At 42.5% G+C, this 15472-nt stretch overlaps 1 protein-coding gene across 2 annotated transcripts in view; it reads left to right on the plus strand.

The window, feature by feature from the left end:
* The window catches only part of ZBTB40 (zinc finger and BTB domain containing 40), a 42208-nt gene that overhangs the window by 13836 nt on the left and 12900 nt on the right, over positions 1-15472 (plus strand). The window contains exons 3-11 of one of the 2 annotated variants that reach the window (XM_079696348.1): positions 1266-1458; positions 2075-2217; positions 5832-6024; positions 7757-7893; positions 8302-8503; positions 8863-8996; positions 10613-10781; positions 11067-11534; positions 12319-12525. In XM_079696348.1, the coding sequence (XP_079552474.1) occupies positions 1266-1458; positions 2075-2217; positions 5832-6024; positions 7757-7893; positions 8302-8503; positions 8863-8996; positions 10613-10781; positions 11067-11534; positions 12319-12525 (1846 nt within the window). The remainder of the gene's footprint in view (positions 1-1265; positions 1459-2074; positions 2218-5831; positions 6025-7756; positions 7894-8301; positions 8504-8862; positions 8997-10612; positions 10782-11066; positions 11535-12318; positions 12526-15472) is intronic. The other variant, XM_079696349.1, reaches the window with a different exon arrangement.

The raw sequence follows: 15472 nt of genomic DNA on the forward strand, positions 1-15472 counted from the left end.
GCAAGAAAGGATGAATAAATGTGACCAAAGAGAATTAAGCATTCAACTTACATTTTTATCTCATTTGTTTATTATTTTTAAAATAGAGACAAAATGAGTTTATCTTATGTTCATGGAAGTTACTTATTCCAGTAAAAACTTAATAAGGATTATTAAATTGTGTTTTATCGACGTTTACTTTTGGAGATGACCAAAATTCATAGGAACCTTTTTTTTAAGTTTAACTTAGCTCTCTGATCAGGAAACAAGCTAGAACAAACTCAAGAAACACAAAGTCTAACTCATTTATAATTCTGTTTATTTGGGAGGAGAGAAGAAGATAAAGTCCCTCTAAACAACAATTTTAAACATATAATTACTGTCAAAATATATAATAACTGTCTAGGCGAACTTTGCCAGTGTACATATTCAAGAGATGCTTTTGTGTTGTGTATGTGGCTGTGTGTGCATGTGTGTGTCTAGAAAACCTTTTTGCTCTCTAAAGACTCTCATGAGAAAACTATTTTCTTTTATAGTATTGACACTAAAAAACATCAGAGGTAAGTTGTAGTTTTGCCAAGTAGAAATATGAAGATTAGACATAAGACTATACTCATGAAATTAAGTTTCGATTACCAGATTTTTCCTTATTGCTGAAATAGAAATATTAATTCTGCCTTCCAGCTGGCATCCCTCCCATTTGTGTGAGAGATGCTGTGTCAGACCAAAGAAAGGAACGCTAATGTTGTTTTATTTTACCCCTGGAGTTGTTGATATTTTAATGCTCTAGGTTTTGAAAAGTCATGAAGGGAGTTGGGTTTTAGGCATATGATGCTGAGACCCCTGGAGGATAAGGCACATCTAACAGACACTGTGGCTCTGGATTGAGACAGAGTTCAGGATTAGTGCATTGGTTTTCAGGGTTGTCTTCATAAAGGTGATAGTTAAAGCTATATGTGTGAGAGCTTTTCAAAAGGAGAGTATATAAAGTGAGAAAAAATAAAGAGTTGAAATCAGTCTTAGGCACTGCTTTTGCTTATGGATTTGGAAGAAGAGCCAGTGAGGAAGGCAGAAAAAGAGTGGTCAGAAAGGTGAGTTCTTACCCAAAATGCTTCGGTGTCAAGAAGTCAGAGGAGAATTGTGCTGCAGAGGTGACAGTACCGTCAAATGCCATAGAAAGGTCAAGTAGGTGGGGATCAAACTGTTGAGGGCCCACTTGCCAAATCCAAGGAGCATGGAGTTCTTTGGCTGGCTAATCTGTCTTTCTGGGCACTTGTGTTCTACAGACCGTAATGGGATGTCTTGTGGGTGAAGAAGGACAGTCAGCATTCCAGAGAATCCTGGATAAAGTAAGAAGTGCAAGCCTGGATGTTCAGACTGTCGTGTCCCTTTTGAGGCTGTTCCAAGATTCTAATCCTGCGGTAAAGACAGCACTGTTAGACAGACAGCCAGAGGCTGTAGAAGCAGTGCAGCCAAAAGGTACGAGAAACCTTATCCACCTGAGTGACTGAATTTTATTCTGGGAAGATGCTGTAAAGCTTGCTCCAGTGATACATTTCTTCAATGGCTTAGTTATTGTTAAAGTGATTTTCACATAAATTCTACCTGTAGTTCCAGAGACTGCATGTTAATATATACAAACTGATTTTGAGTCTTCATTTCTACCCCCTAGTTAACTAATCGGACACCTTTTAGTTGGAGAATACCATCAGTGTTCTCCTGCCCTTCAGAAAGCCACACATCCAAATCAGTGTTTTGGGTGCCCACGGTGAACTGGTTTGCTGACAGCACTTAAAGGCTAAAGTTTCTCTCATTTGGGTTAGACACAAAGCAGTGGCCTTGCCAACCAGAGGTTAACCTCTGGCTGGCTCTACAGCTTTGTGTTTCAACAGATACATGAAACATTTTTCCTTTCATAGAGTTTAAACAGAATAATAAAGTATTTTCCTCTCCAAAAAGAGATTCTGCATTTGGGTGCTCAGAATTGGCTGAGAATCACTTTACTATTCTGTTAGATCTCTCTTGACAAACCATGCTGTCATTTTCTTCAAATTGACGAGCTTCTCTCATTCGTCTCTAGCTCTTTTTCCCCCAGGGAGCACAGAGGAGGGAAAGACCTTGTCTGTTCTGTTACTAGAACACAAAGAGGACCTGATCCGGTGTGTAACACAGCTGAGACCTATTTTGGAGTTCCTGGAAACAGGCGAGGAGGAATTCCTGACTGGCTCTGAGAAAAGGGTAACCATCGAGTATCTCTTCCTCCTTTCTGCAGCACTTTGTTTTAAACCTCTTTTGTGACACAGAGCACTTTTTACCTTGCAGTATTTCTTCACATACTACATAGTAAGCACCTTGAAGCTCAGGTTCATGCTTCATACCTCCGTGTATCCCCTGCACCAGCTTGCTGAGTGCCTTGCATACTGTAGTCAGACATTATATCTTTAGATGCATGGATGGATGGCTATTCCTGCTCTGACTCCGTGGGATTTTGATATAAAACATTTGCCCCAAGAGTTAAAGTGTTTAGGCACATTTCTAATTGTTATGACACTTTTTACAGAAATGATACACTGTTCATCTTTAGAAAATTGGGAAAACAAGCAGAAAGAAAAAAGTCCAAATCTTCCACCATCTCACCACCCAGAGATGATCACTACTAACATTTTGGAACATGTGCTCCCACTTTTTCTTGTTTGAATCATCCTGGGATGGGATTATCATACAGCTTTGTAACTTTATTTTTTAATCGAATATATTGTGAATATATTTCCGTACCAACATACGGATTTTGGTAGCTGCATTGTATTGTCTAATGGATATACCATAATTCATTAATTATTTTGGGGCATTTGTTTCTTAGTTATTGCTATTCAGTATTTTGCTATTATAAATAATGTTACAGGGGAACATTTTACACACAAATCGTTGCATACTTCTCAGATTATTTTCTCAGGATAATTTCTAAGAAGTGAGATTTTGGAATAGAAAGTAAAATTTTTCAAATGTTTGATATATATTGCCAAATTGCCCTTCAGGAAGGTTGTACCAATTTACACTCCCACCAGCCAGCTGCTAAAATCCTCATAAAACTGCTGACATGACTTCTCAGGTCAAGTAGATAACTGTATTTGTTGGTGTTATTGATTTCAACTTTGTGCTAAAAATATTTTTATATCTGGAAGGAAGGAACAGGGACAGAGAACTTTTGTGGTATCAAACTGTGGGAAGCGGCTTAAACGTTCAGGAGAGAAAATGTTTAGAAACCACTGGTGTGATGGCTGAGTATTGGATTGATAGTGAGGACTGGATCCTAGATTTTCTTCTTCTCGATCTTATATTGCTCTTTTTTCATATAAAATGGGAAAACCTTTAATCTCAAAATTATATTTTGCAAATTATGTTTTTAAAAGTTTAACTCCTTTGCACTTCTTGAGAAAGATAATATACGAACAGAGTAAGATTAAACCCCTGTTTTCTCCTTAGACTTCAGATTAAGTTTAATTTCAGGCCCTCAGTTTAAGTAAGTTGCTTATAGCTCTAGAAATATCTCATTCCTTGGTTAGTGATTTTATTCAATTACTCACTCAAACTTTTTCCTTACTAGCTAGATTGAATGTGTCCTTTGAACTGTTTCATTATCTTGATAAAATAGCATTTATAGGTAGAGCCCAAACTCAGCCCCATTCCCTGCAGCCAGGCAGACCATGCTGTCATTTTCTTCTGTCACTTTCAGTTTACTTGACAGAAAGGGCTGAAGCAGAAAAACTTAAATTAGTTGTAAATCACAAAACCACTTCTTAGGATTGGGGTTCCACCAGAGCTTCATTAGGCTACTCTTTCTCATGAAAATTGAAGCAAAATAATAAAGTAGGAGTGTAGAGGTGAATGTTGATCGCATAGGCACAGTGTTTTTACACCACGTGGAACATGCTCTCAGGCCTTTTGGAACTTTTTCTCTCTTATGGAATGATGCTAATCATAGGTACCATGGCCCTTCTGTAAACATACCTTGGGTTCTGGGGGTAAATAAGCATTTTTTCACTTCAGGATTGGAAACAGATACAAAAATAGTAATTGCTATAGCTGCCATTTATTTATTGTTTACTGTGTGCCAAGTAGCGTGCTGAGGACCTTTAAAGCATTACTAAATCCTACCCTCGCAGCAACTTTATGAAGTTATGGTTAATACCCTAACTTTAAAGATGAAGAAACAGAAGCTAAGAATGGTAAGCAGCGTACCCGAAGGCTCAGCTGCTTGGGGCCAGCACTGGAACCCAGACTTGTAAACAAAGCCCATCTCTGAACCACTGTGCATCCTGCTTCCTAATGATATCAATAACCACTATCATTTATTAACAGTCACATATGTCCTAGGAGTTATGTCGGCTCTACAAATGGCAACTTCATTTTAGAGAACTGTCATACTGACAGTGCAAGAGCTGGTATTGTTATCTTCTTTTGCAGATGAGAAGAATAAGGTTTAAAGACTTCAATAACTTGCCCAAGGTCACACAGGCCATACATTTTAGAACTGGGTTTCAAACTAGGCCTGTCTGGCTTTAAAGTTCGTACCGACTCTTTACAGTATCTGGCTGCCTCGTTTTGTATCAGGTTATTGTTTATGAGCTAAGAGATAGCACAGAAATCAGTACGGTTTTTAGATACAAGCCCTTAAGTTTTAAATTATGGCTCATTTAGTAGAAATCTAATATATATTAGGCCTTAAACAAAGAGAAAGACTATATTCTGTATGGACAAGGTATGTGACAACTTAATTTATAATATACACATGCCTTTCATGTATGTAATATAGGTATTTCTTTTACGTATATAAAACCAATTTGGTTTTATAGCTAAATGTATTATTTTAAAACAGAAGTAATTTGATAATAGCATCCTCTGGCATGCTACCGTGACCATCTGCTTGACTCTTTCTCCAGAGAGCTGGCATTTTCCCAAAGGAAAGTTCAAAATTCAGTTACTGTGAACCTGTAGATTACATGTATTGAAATAATCCCCTGCATTATCCACAAGAGCCGAGTTATACATATTTAGTTGCAGTCCATTAAGGCTAGTTCTATTGTAATTGGAAAATATCTTTAAAATAACTGTCAGGTGTTTGATTTTTCAGCCTTTTGCTGGAGGCCTGTGCCCTCTTGACTCAGAAAACCCTCTAGCATACCAGGGAAGAACAAGCGGGTAGAAGTGTGGGATGATGACTGGAGCTGGTGCATGTGGCCACTGGGGAGGAGAGGGCTAGATAATGAGGAATCCGCTAGAAAAATGATCCTGAAGTGCACTTTAAATCTGTTATTTTGGAGGCCACAGACAAATGTATGAAGTATCCGGGTATTCAAATTGCAATGCAAATAAAGTAAAAGGAAGTAAAGTAATAGAATTGCTCTGAACTTGCGGCCTCTGCCACTGTCATGTACTTTACTGAACAGAGGCGAAAAACACTGTAACTGTATTTATTAATTGCCAGTCAGTTTTGCAATCTTAGTGTCTGAACAAACTCAATCTAAAGCTTAGATGTAAGCTGCTTGCTCTATCATATAGGCCTAGCGTTAGAATATTTTCACAAAATGCAAACTGTCAGAGGCAAAGAATATGCACAGACCCGCAATTGAGAAAGAAAGATTTTCATGGAGCTGTTTGTTTGGAGAATGTTTTGGACTTTTATTGAAACAGAATAAGGAAGAGACTATGACAAAACTAGCGCTAGAGACAAGCAGAAGAGGACCTGGAGTCGGGGCGGCTTGTAATGCTGTCTTGCTGGTCTTTCCAGTGGTGCGTCAAATGCATTTAGAATTTCCAGTAACTGGTGTCGGGTTGATTGCTTGCCACTGCAGGTGATTCTGAATTGCTGTGAGGGTGGAACACCCAAGGAGACAATAGAAAATTTGTTGCACAGAATGGCTGAAGAGAAGACCCTGAGCGCTGAGAGTTTGGTAAAACTCCTTCAGGCTGTGAAGATGACGTTCCCAAACTTGGGCCTTCTGCTGGAGAATTTGCAGAAATTAGCTGCTTTGCCGAGCACCACAGGTATTAGTTAATTATTGACTCTCTGGACTGGAACCACTAATACAGAAAATTATAGCTTAAAACACCCTTTTGGCTCCTTGCTGGGGAGATAAGACAATGTTAAGAAAGGCCATTGTGAAAGAGAAACTAGCTGTCACAAATCAGTGATTCTCGATATCTCTGGAGTTAGGATCGGAAATCTAAGAATTTCTTCTCCATTAAGCTCCCCCGTGATGTTCCCGTGGTTCAGGGTCTAAAAGTGTGGCTTTCCCGGGGCTGTCACGTGCCACCTGTGAACGCCTGTGGAGCAGATGGACGCACAGCGCTCACACGTGTGAGCAGCAGGAACTCAGGTCCTGATGTCCCCACTCCCACTGGAGTGCTGTTCGGTCCCAGCAGTGCCCAGAATTAACCACCCCTCGTGTCCAACCAGATTGGGACTATCCCTTAGAAAAACAACCCAACTCTAGCCAATCATCCCTCGTCCCAGGACGTTTGAGAATGAAGTGGTTTTCAGAAGAAGGCTATTTGGGAAATGAGAGAACTTTCTAACTAGCTTGTAAGAATAATATGTACTTATACAAACTTGAACAGTTTAAAAAATAAAGAATAAAACCTCAAATCCCACCACTTGATAATTTCAGTATTAACACATTGACATATTTTATCTATCACATTATTTTTACAATGTTGAGATACTCTACCATATTTTACCATTTCCCCCACTTATCAATATAACAAACATTCTCCTCCACATTTCAGAACACTCCCTAGAATTCTATTTTTTTAAGGCTGTGTAGTTTCTATCATAAGTATACTTATGCTGTCTTACTCATGCCCTTGTCTAGGGGCACATGTAGCATAATGGTTAAGACTATCAAGATTACTGGGATTTGCATCCTGACTTCTTTGGTAGCTCTGTGACCCTGAGTAAGTGACTTAACCCTTCTGAACCTCATTGTCTCCTCTGTGAGATGTTGGTAAGAATGGTACCTTCCACCTTCATTTTTGTGGCTACTGTGAGATAATATATGTAAAGATGGAGCACAGTGCTCAGCACATAATACGCACTCAGTAAATATTAGTTGTTATCATCACAAGCTTCTCAGTGGCAAATATCTTTGTACACAGATTTTTTTTGCCTTCAGATCATTTCTTAAGGCTAGATTCCCAGAAGTGGAGTTACTGGGCCAGAGAGGAAAATAAATTTTTAAATATCTACAAAGCTAAGGGGAATGCCTGATAGTTTTGATTTTTCTTTACTTTCAAATAAATATAACCTCTTAAAAGAAAGTAACTAACAGATTGGCTCAGAGGGCATATAAACAGAAGAACAATGGGTCAGCTTTGCTACCGCTGTCCTGACTCGTGCCTGCCTGTACTTTGGATCGGTGCATGGATCCTTTACCTCAGGCCTGGTGGATAACATCCCTTGAATCTCTACATCTGCACCTCTTACAAGTGCAGCCTTCTAATTACCCCCTGGTTGAGCAATCACTAGCTTCTACCACTGGGCGCTAACTTTCAAAGTGTTGGTGGTTTTGTGACCCTGCAACACTGAGTGATTAAGTGTAGACCAGAGGAGACGTGAGCACACATGTGTGAGACCCCAAGCCACGAGCTGCACTTTTGCTCCAGAGGAGAGAGAGCTCCTGTGCTGATGTGTTCTTCTGTCCGCATTTGTAACTCCCCTCATGTCGTGTAGAAAAGGCCTTAAGGAGGTTTTGTTGTTGTTTTGCTAATATCCTTACAGTCCAAGCAAGCCCTGATGATTATGGGATTCAACTATTGAGGCGGTATCACGAAAACCTCTCAGAGATTTTCACAGACAACAAGATGTTACAAAAAATGATCCCACATGTGAAGAATTTAGCCCCTGGAGAAAGAGAGGTAAGAGAGAGAGGGAGGAAGGGTGGGCAAAATTGAGAGAGAAGGAAAAAAGATTAACATTTATATTTTTTTAATGTATTTCTATTTTATATAAACATGCACACACACAGCCATGTTGAGAAATGCTAAGGGGTCAGCAGAGAAGGAGATAGTAGGTGATTCAATTTCTAAGGCAGAGTGACAAGTAGGATAGTTGTAACTTCTGCAGTGATAAGGAAAAGCATTCAAAAGGAGGAATGAAGAAGCTTCTCGTGTATAAACATCTCTCAGGTTGAAAGAAGTGAAGGCTGTTGAAAAACTCCTCCCCAGAAATACGTTCACTACGACCCAGTGCTCAGACCTGCAGCTCTGCAGCTGGGCCAGTGGCTAGAAAGTCCCTTATGTGTATGTTTGTGCCGCATCTTGAAGGTCATGGAGAAGCTTGTGAAACGTGACTCTGGTTCAGGTGGTTTCAGTTCTCTGATGTCAGCAGTTCTAGAAGAGCAGACTCTCTCTGCAGCAGCCATTTGGCAACTGCTGCTGGTGGCTCAGGAGACAAAGGCCTGCCCATTGAACCTGCTCACGGAGGAAATACGAAGGGAGCCTGGCGCAGACGCTTTCTTCCGGGCAGGTAGGTTGCCTGGCCTCTGTGCTGGCTTTGCCCCCACCAGAGATTATTGTCAGTCTTTGCAGAAAACAGCTCTCTTATGGTAGTCTTCCACATCCTGACCAGTAGAAGTAAGGACTGGCAATTTTGTTCAAGGACATGGGAGTTTGTAAACCTTTCAAAGTAAAATGTGCAGCAGTTCTTCTAAGCTTATATTAATTATACTCTGATTACAGTGATGTTTGCCATCTTCTTCACTCCCAACTCCAGGTGGGAGATAGATGAAGTATATTCTCATTATGAAGAACTGAGTTGAGAAAAGATGAAAGGGAAAAATGGTGCTCATAGTTTTACTAATGAGTTTTCAATCCCTCTTTGTTCAGTGATGACCCCAGAAAGTGCTGCCTTCGAAACCATCCTGAGGCATCACAGGTTGATCCTAGAGGCCATCCAGCAAAGGGCTGAACTCAAGTGCTTGGCCTCAGAGGAAGAGCGCCTGGCAGAGACTGTGAAAGAGGTGTGGTGGGGATAACAACACAGTGTTTGGGGAAGTTTTACAGCGTTGATGCCTGGGACTGTCTTCACTCCTAAGGGAGGAACCAGCTCCTTGGAGCACCTGCTGCGGGCAGGCCCAGGCTAAGCAGCACTTGTCATGCTTTTGCTCTTATAATCCTCCCAACTCTGGGTGACAGGTGATACCACCCACATTTTACAGATAAGGGAGCTCGTGCTCTGAGGGGTCAGTGATGTATCTAGGATGTACCAGCTAGTCACCAAAGCAGCCAGGACTGGAACTCAGGTTCAAGTGACTCAAACCCAGATTTATTCCATTTGTTTAAATCTAGGAAAACTCAAAGAGAACCATGATACTGGTCTCTCACATGTTCTAAGAAGCAACTTTTTTCAGAGGAAGAAAAGTAAAATTGGTCTTATTACATGCTCTATTCTGGCTTCTAGAAAGAGCCAAAATAAACATAGAAAGAACAAAGCTTTTGCCCATATGGGATAACAAATAGTGCCAACTCATTTTCTGTAAGGCTTCTCACAGTGTGGCCAGCATCCCAGAAAAACCAGGTGGGGATTGCAGGGGGAATTCACGGATGTTCATCCCAGGATCATGTGCATCTTGAGTGGGAAAGAATTATAAAGGAACATAAAATTAAACTACAGATTCACCTGTCATGCTTTTTGATCCAAGTAGGCATGGGTGGTGTGTAGAAAGGCTGGCCTAACTCTGTCCACACAGGTGACAGCCCCACCTTGGTCTGACTCTCAGATGGGCAGAAGATGGCACACATTTCTGTGGGGCTTCAGAGGAGAGATTCGTCTGCTAGACTCTCTCCAGCATGCCTCGCACTTCAGAGATGGGGCTTCTGCCGTTGATCAGTTTTAGCCTCGCTAATTAGTCTCAAGCCTGCCTCCAGGGACATCAGGTTTATTTAGATAGACTTGAAAAGAGCAGAAATAAAATATCTTCCAAAATGAGAATTCCATTTGGCCATCTGTGGATGGTTTAGCTTTATTTTCTCAGTATACTGACTCTTTTTTGCTGATAGCTCTAAAATTCTGAGAGGATGGCTTTGAAATAATATTCTTGGCCTCTTTAAAGCCCCTATTTGAACCTTCTTTAAAAACCTGAGTTTCTTTATGAAAGAAAATGATGTTTAAAAGGGTACATCTAAGTATCTAAAAACGTGAAGCCACTGATCGTGCAGAATTACTTCCCAACATTGAAACAGTTATATATTATGAAAAATTATCTTGATCATCAAGACAGAAATGCCAACAACCAAGTCCTATAGCTTTCCAAGCATATAATACTAAGCTCTAGAAAAGTTCTTTGGGAGACTCCTGGTTTCTGAGAAGATACTTCTCACAGAAAATCCTCAATGCTTCCTTGCTTGCACCTTTATATTTGCACATTTGTCTTCATATGTGCCTCCTTGTTAAAATTTTGTTAATTTCCCTGTTCTTGGAGAAAGAGGGCTCTCCACTATATTTATGGCATGAAATGTATACTTGTTACAGATGGAGCAATGCCTCCCTGAAATTAGCTTTGTTTTCTACGTTGAAAACCATGGAGAAAATCTGCTGATATTAACCGCAAACCTTTGTCTCACGGTATTCATTTAGATTCTGAGCATTTCCTCTGAGACAGCCAGCCCTGAAGCTTCCCTGAGAGCATTGCTGAGCAGAGCCATGGAAAAATCCATCTCGGCCATTGAAATATGTCAGCTCCTGTGCAGCATCCACAGATCTTTCCCAGGCCTGCAGCCTGTCATGCAGGAGTTGGCGTATGCCGGTAAGAAACAGAGTGGGTGGGGTCCTCTTAGGTCCCCAGGTTGTTTCCTTATTGGAGAGAAGAGGCAGCAGTTCATTTAAGAGTTCACCCATCGCTGCTTTATTTTATATGCTCTCAAATACTTAGAAAAGTCATAGACATAGATGTACAATGATGCTATCTGTGTTTATCAGAGAGTAAAGATGACAGTCCCAAGTAGTCTCCATTCTCCCCTAAGAAGGAAAGTTGAAAGCAAAGTAGAAGCATAGGAAATTCCCAGAGCCATCAGATCTCTCTCCTGTGCAGGTTTCCTTACTCAGGAAAAGGGAGAGAAGGAAAGGTGGATGGTGAGTAATAAATTTCACCTTGAAGCCAAGGACACAGCAGATGAAAAGGCAGCTGAGCCAGCTGAAGAAAACTGCCAGCCTGGGAGACAGAACGGTCAAGGAGAGACTGGTTCCTTGCCAGAACAACAAGAGAAAGATACTTCTGCCTCCCCAGACTCTGCCAAGAAGAGCTTCATCTGTAAGGCCTGCGACAAGAGCTTCCATTTCTACTGCCGCCTCAAGGTGCACATGAAGCGCTGTCGGGTGGCCAAGAGCAAACAGGTGCAGTGTAAGGAGTGTAACGAGACCAAGGACTCTAAGAAAGAGCTGGAGAAACATCAGCTGGAGGCCCATGGTACAGGTGGAGAGCCTGACGTCCCCAAGAAGAAGAAGAAGAGGCTTCCAGTGACCTGTGACCTCTGTGGAAGAGAATTTGCTCATGCCTCAGGTACATTCAAGAAGGCGAAGTAATAGAGGATGATAATTCAGATATTGTAGTTTGGATTCCAGGCCTTGCCTCCAATATGCAATAAGGGCTGTGGAAAGGCTTAGAAAACAGAGCAGAGGAAAGGCTTAGAAAATAGAGCAGAGGCAGGGTAATGTTTTGAGAAGAGCATGAGCTTTGGAATCAGCTCCCTGAGCTTTAATTTCCCCCTGTTAAATAGGCACCCTGATACCACCTGCTTTTGTGAATTGCTATGAAGATTTAAGATAATATAGCTGAACACCTAGTACAGTGCCTTCAATAGAGTTAGTACTCAGTAAATTGTGGCTATTATTATTCATAATAATAATAATAACTATTAATAATAATAGTCAGCTATTTCACACCTGACTCTTAGGTTTCCATGTATCACTTGTTTCTTGATAGTAAACAAGAGTTCTAGAAACCAGGGGATGTAGAATTTGAATTGTTTTCCGTTGCCCCAAACCTAATGAAACAGAAAAGTGAGCTTTGTTTCACTCTTTCTGGGTGACTGGGTCCTATTTAAGAGAGAGAGAGGAGATAGACAAGATAAACCCGGAACACTTGATGCCTGACCCAGCCAGGAAGGGACCAAGGTGGCTTGGAGCGCTGGGTGGTGGGCTGATGAGCAGCATGGCCTGGCGTCCTGTGGCTCACGCTGTGCTTCCTCTCGAGGCCTGGCCTGAGACAGTGCTCGGGTGTATCCTCCTGCTGAATTCATAACATTGATCACTAGCATCTCTGGTCCCTGGCATGGCTTCCCTAGGCATGCAGTACCACAAACTGACGGAGCATTTTGACGAGAAGCCGTTCTCCTGTGAAGAGTGTGGGGCAAAGTTTGCGGCCAATTCTACCCTGAAGAACCACCTTCGCCTTCACACTGGGGACCGTCCGTTCATGTGCAAGCACTGCCTCATGACCTTCACCCAGGCCTCTGCCCTGGCCTACCACACCAAGAAGAAGCACTCAGAAGGTAAGGTGTGGAGAATTTCTTCACTTTTCCTGCAAACTTTCACACTGTGAGCTGCCTAAAAACCTATTTGGGATTAGGCGTGACATATATCTCAAAGAGATCAAAAACAGAAACAGACGTGGACTCTCTAGGTGCACAGTTGCTGGGAATACATATGTGCACAGACATGTAAAATGCTTTTGGTGAGAGTTTCTGAAGAGAGGCTGGCTAACATAATATTATGACTTTCTAGTTATAGAATTTACATAAAGCCAGGAATTCTTTGGGCTTTGAGGTAGAGTTCAAGCATAAGAAAACCCTTGGTTGAGCACCTGCTGTGGATCAGGCAATGGCAGACACTAAATGATTTACCTGGAATACCTGGGATCACAGAGCTGACGGTCCAGCGTGTCTCTAGTATAGAGACAGTTACCGTGCAGGGTCAGGGTCATCGATCAGAGGTGTGATATGGAATAATACCATTACAGGGAGATATGGAAGAATGAAGTAGGGGTTTCTAGTCCAGTTGTTGGGGGGGGGCGGTGTGTTGTCAGGGAAGGCTACTCGGAGGATTCTGTACATCATTTGGAGCATTTATGTGTGAGTACAAATGCCACCATCATCTCGCCTGGATTGTTGTTGTAGCCTCCTAACTGGTCTCCTCCTCTCACCCTTTCTCTGGACAGTGTCCTCAGTACACAGGCCCAAGTGATCCTTCTAAAGCTAAACCACGTTAGGTCATCTCTGCTCAAAACCCTGCAAAAGCTTTTCACCTCATTCAGTAAAATCTGAAGGGTAGCCTGCCAGGCCCCGCATGATCAAGTCCCCGGTACCTCTCCAACCTTATCTCTTACTGCTCTCCCCCTCTCTTGCCCTGTTCTACCCGTTGCAGCCTCCTTGCAAGGCCTCTGACCGGCAGGGCACCTGCTGCAGGACCTGTGTTCCTGCTGTTCCTCTGCTTGGAATGCTTTCCCTTCAGACATCTCCAGGCTTCACTTCCTCACTGCCTTCAAGTCTTTACACACACCTCACATTCTCTGTTAGGCCTTTCCTGACCACCCTGTGTAAAATCTCAGTGCCCCAGCCCCAGTTCCCCTGCATTATTTTTCTCCCTCTCACTTATCATAGGATCTGTCATCTACGTATTAATTTATTTTGTTTATAGTTAGTCTCCCCCTGTTAGAATACAAGCTCCATGAGGGTAAAGCTCTTCGTCTTTTGTTTTCCTTCCCTCTGCTATATCTGTGGAACTTAGAATAGTACTTAGCAATAGGAGGTCCTCAATAAACATTTACTGAGTGAATGAATTTCTTGAGCATTATTCCAGGCACTAGGGATAGTGTAACTATACACAAGCCCACGGAGCTAACTTTCCAGCGGGTAAAACAGACCATATAAAAATGTGTAATATAAATTCAGGTAGTAGTCATTGCAATGAGGAAAAATAAAGCAGAATAAGCAGCAGGGGTGGGGATTGGGAGCTATTTATTAATATTTGTCTCATCAGAGAGAGCAGAGGAGATTTGAATAGAAACCTGAACACAGTGAGAGACAGAACCAATGGAAGATCTAGGAGGAGAACATCACGAGTGCAGAGCACCCCCTCTCCAAGTGGGAACGAATGAGACTTACCTGTTGGAGGGACCGAAGACAACTAGAAGGGGCTAAAGCACAGTAAATGAGGGAAAAGGGTTGAGAGATAAGGTCAGAGAGGTCACCAAAGGGCGGATCTTGGGACTTCCCTGGTGGCGCAGTGGTTAAGAATCCGCCTGCCAATTCAGGGGACACGGGTTCGAGCCCTAGTCCGGGAAGATCCCACACGCCGCGGGGCAACTAAGCCTGTGCGCCACAACTACTGAGCTTGCGCTCTAGAGCCCGCAAGTCACAAGTACTGAGCCCACGTGCCACAACTACTGGAGCCCACGTGCCACAACTACTGAAGCCCACGTGCCTAGAGCCCATGCTCTGCAACAAGAGAAGTCATCTGCAACAAGAGATGCCACCGCAGTGAGAAGCCCATGCACCACAATGAAGAGTAGCCCCCGCTCGCCGCAACTAGAGGAAGCCTGTGCTCAGCAACAAAGACCCAAAAATAAATAAATAAAAATAAACAAGTTGGGGCTTCCCTGGTGGCGCAGTTGTTGGGAGTACGCCTGCCGATGCAGGGGACGCGGGTTCGTGCCCCGGTCCGGGAGGATCCCACGTGCCGCGGAGCGGCTGGGCCCGTGAGCCATGGCCGCTGAGCCTGCGCATCCGGAGCCTGTGCTCCGCAGTGGGAGAGGCCACAACAGTGAGAGGCCCTCATACAGCAAAAAAAAAAAAAAAAAAAAAGTTTATTTTTAAAAAAAGAAACCAAAAGGCCAGATCTTATAGGATCTTCTAAGCCAAGGTAAAGACTTTGGTTTTTATGTGAGGTGTGTTCGTTTCTATTGCTGCTGTAAAAAATTACCAGGAACAGTGGCTTAAAACAGCACAAATGTATTGTCTTATCACTTTGGAGGTTAAAAATCCAGAATGGGTCTTACGAAGCTGTGTTGGAGGGGTTGTAAAAAAATGTTCAAGTTTGGGGATATGTTGTTGAAAGTAGAAGTGACAGGACTGATAATGGATTAGATGTGGGATATGAGGGAAAGAGAGGAATTAAGGGTGGCTTTGGGGGTTTTGGCATGAGCAGCCAGGTAAATGATGCTGCCATTTACTGAAACGGGGGAAACTGGAGTGTGTGTGTATGTATAGGTGGGTGGGTTGCGGGGGTGGTGGCGGTGGACTCAGGAACTCTGTTTTGGCATGGTGGTAAATTTGAGCTACCCTTGGACCTCCAGCTGGACAACTAGGCTGATAGGCAGTGGATATAAGTCTGAAGTTTTAGGGACAGCTGGGAGATAGAGATGTAAATGTGGGAGCTAGAGAGAATGTGGGAGCTAGCAATGTACAGGTGGAATGTAAGGCTCTGAGATAAGATCATCTA

The sequence above is a fragment of the Hyperoodon ampullatus genome, assembly GCF_949752795.1.
Source record: "Hyperoodon ampullatus genome assembly, chromosome: 2".
Classification (NCBI taxonomy): domain Eukaryota; kingdom Metazoa; phylum Chordata; class Mammalia; order Artiodactyla; family Ziphiidae; genus Hyperoodon; species Hyperoodon ampullatus.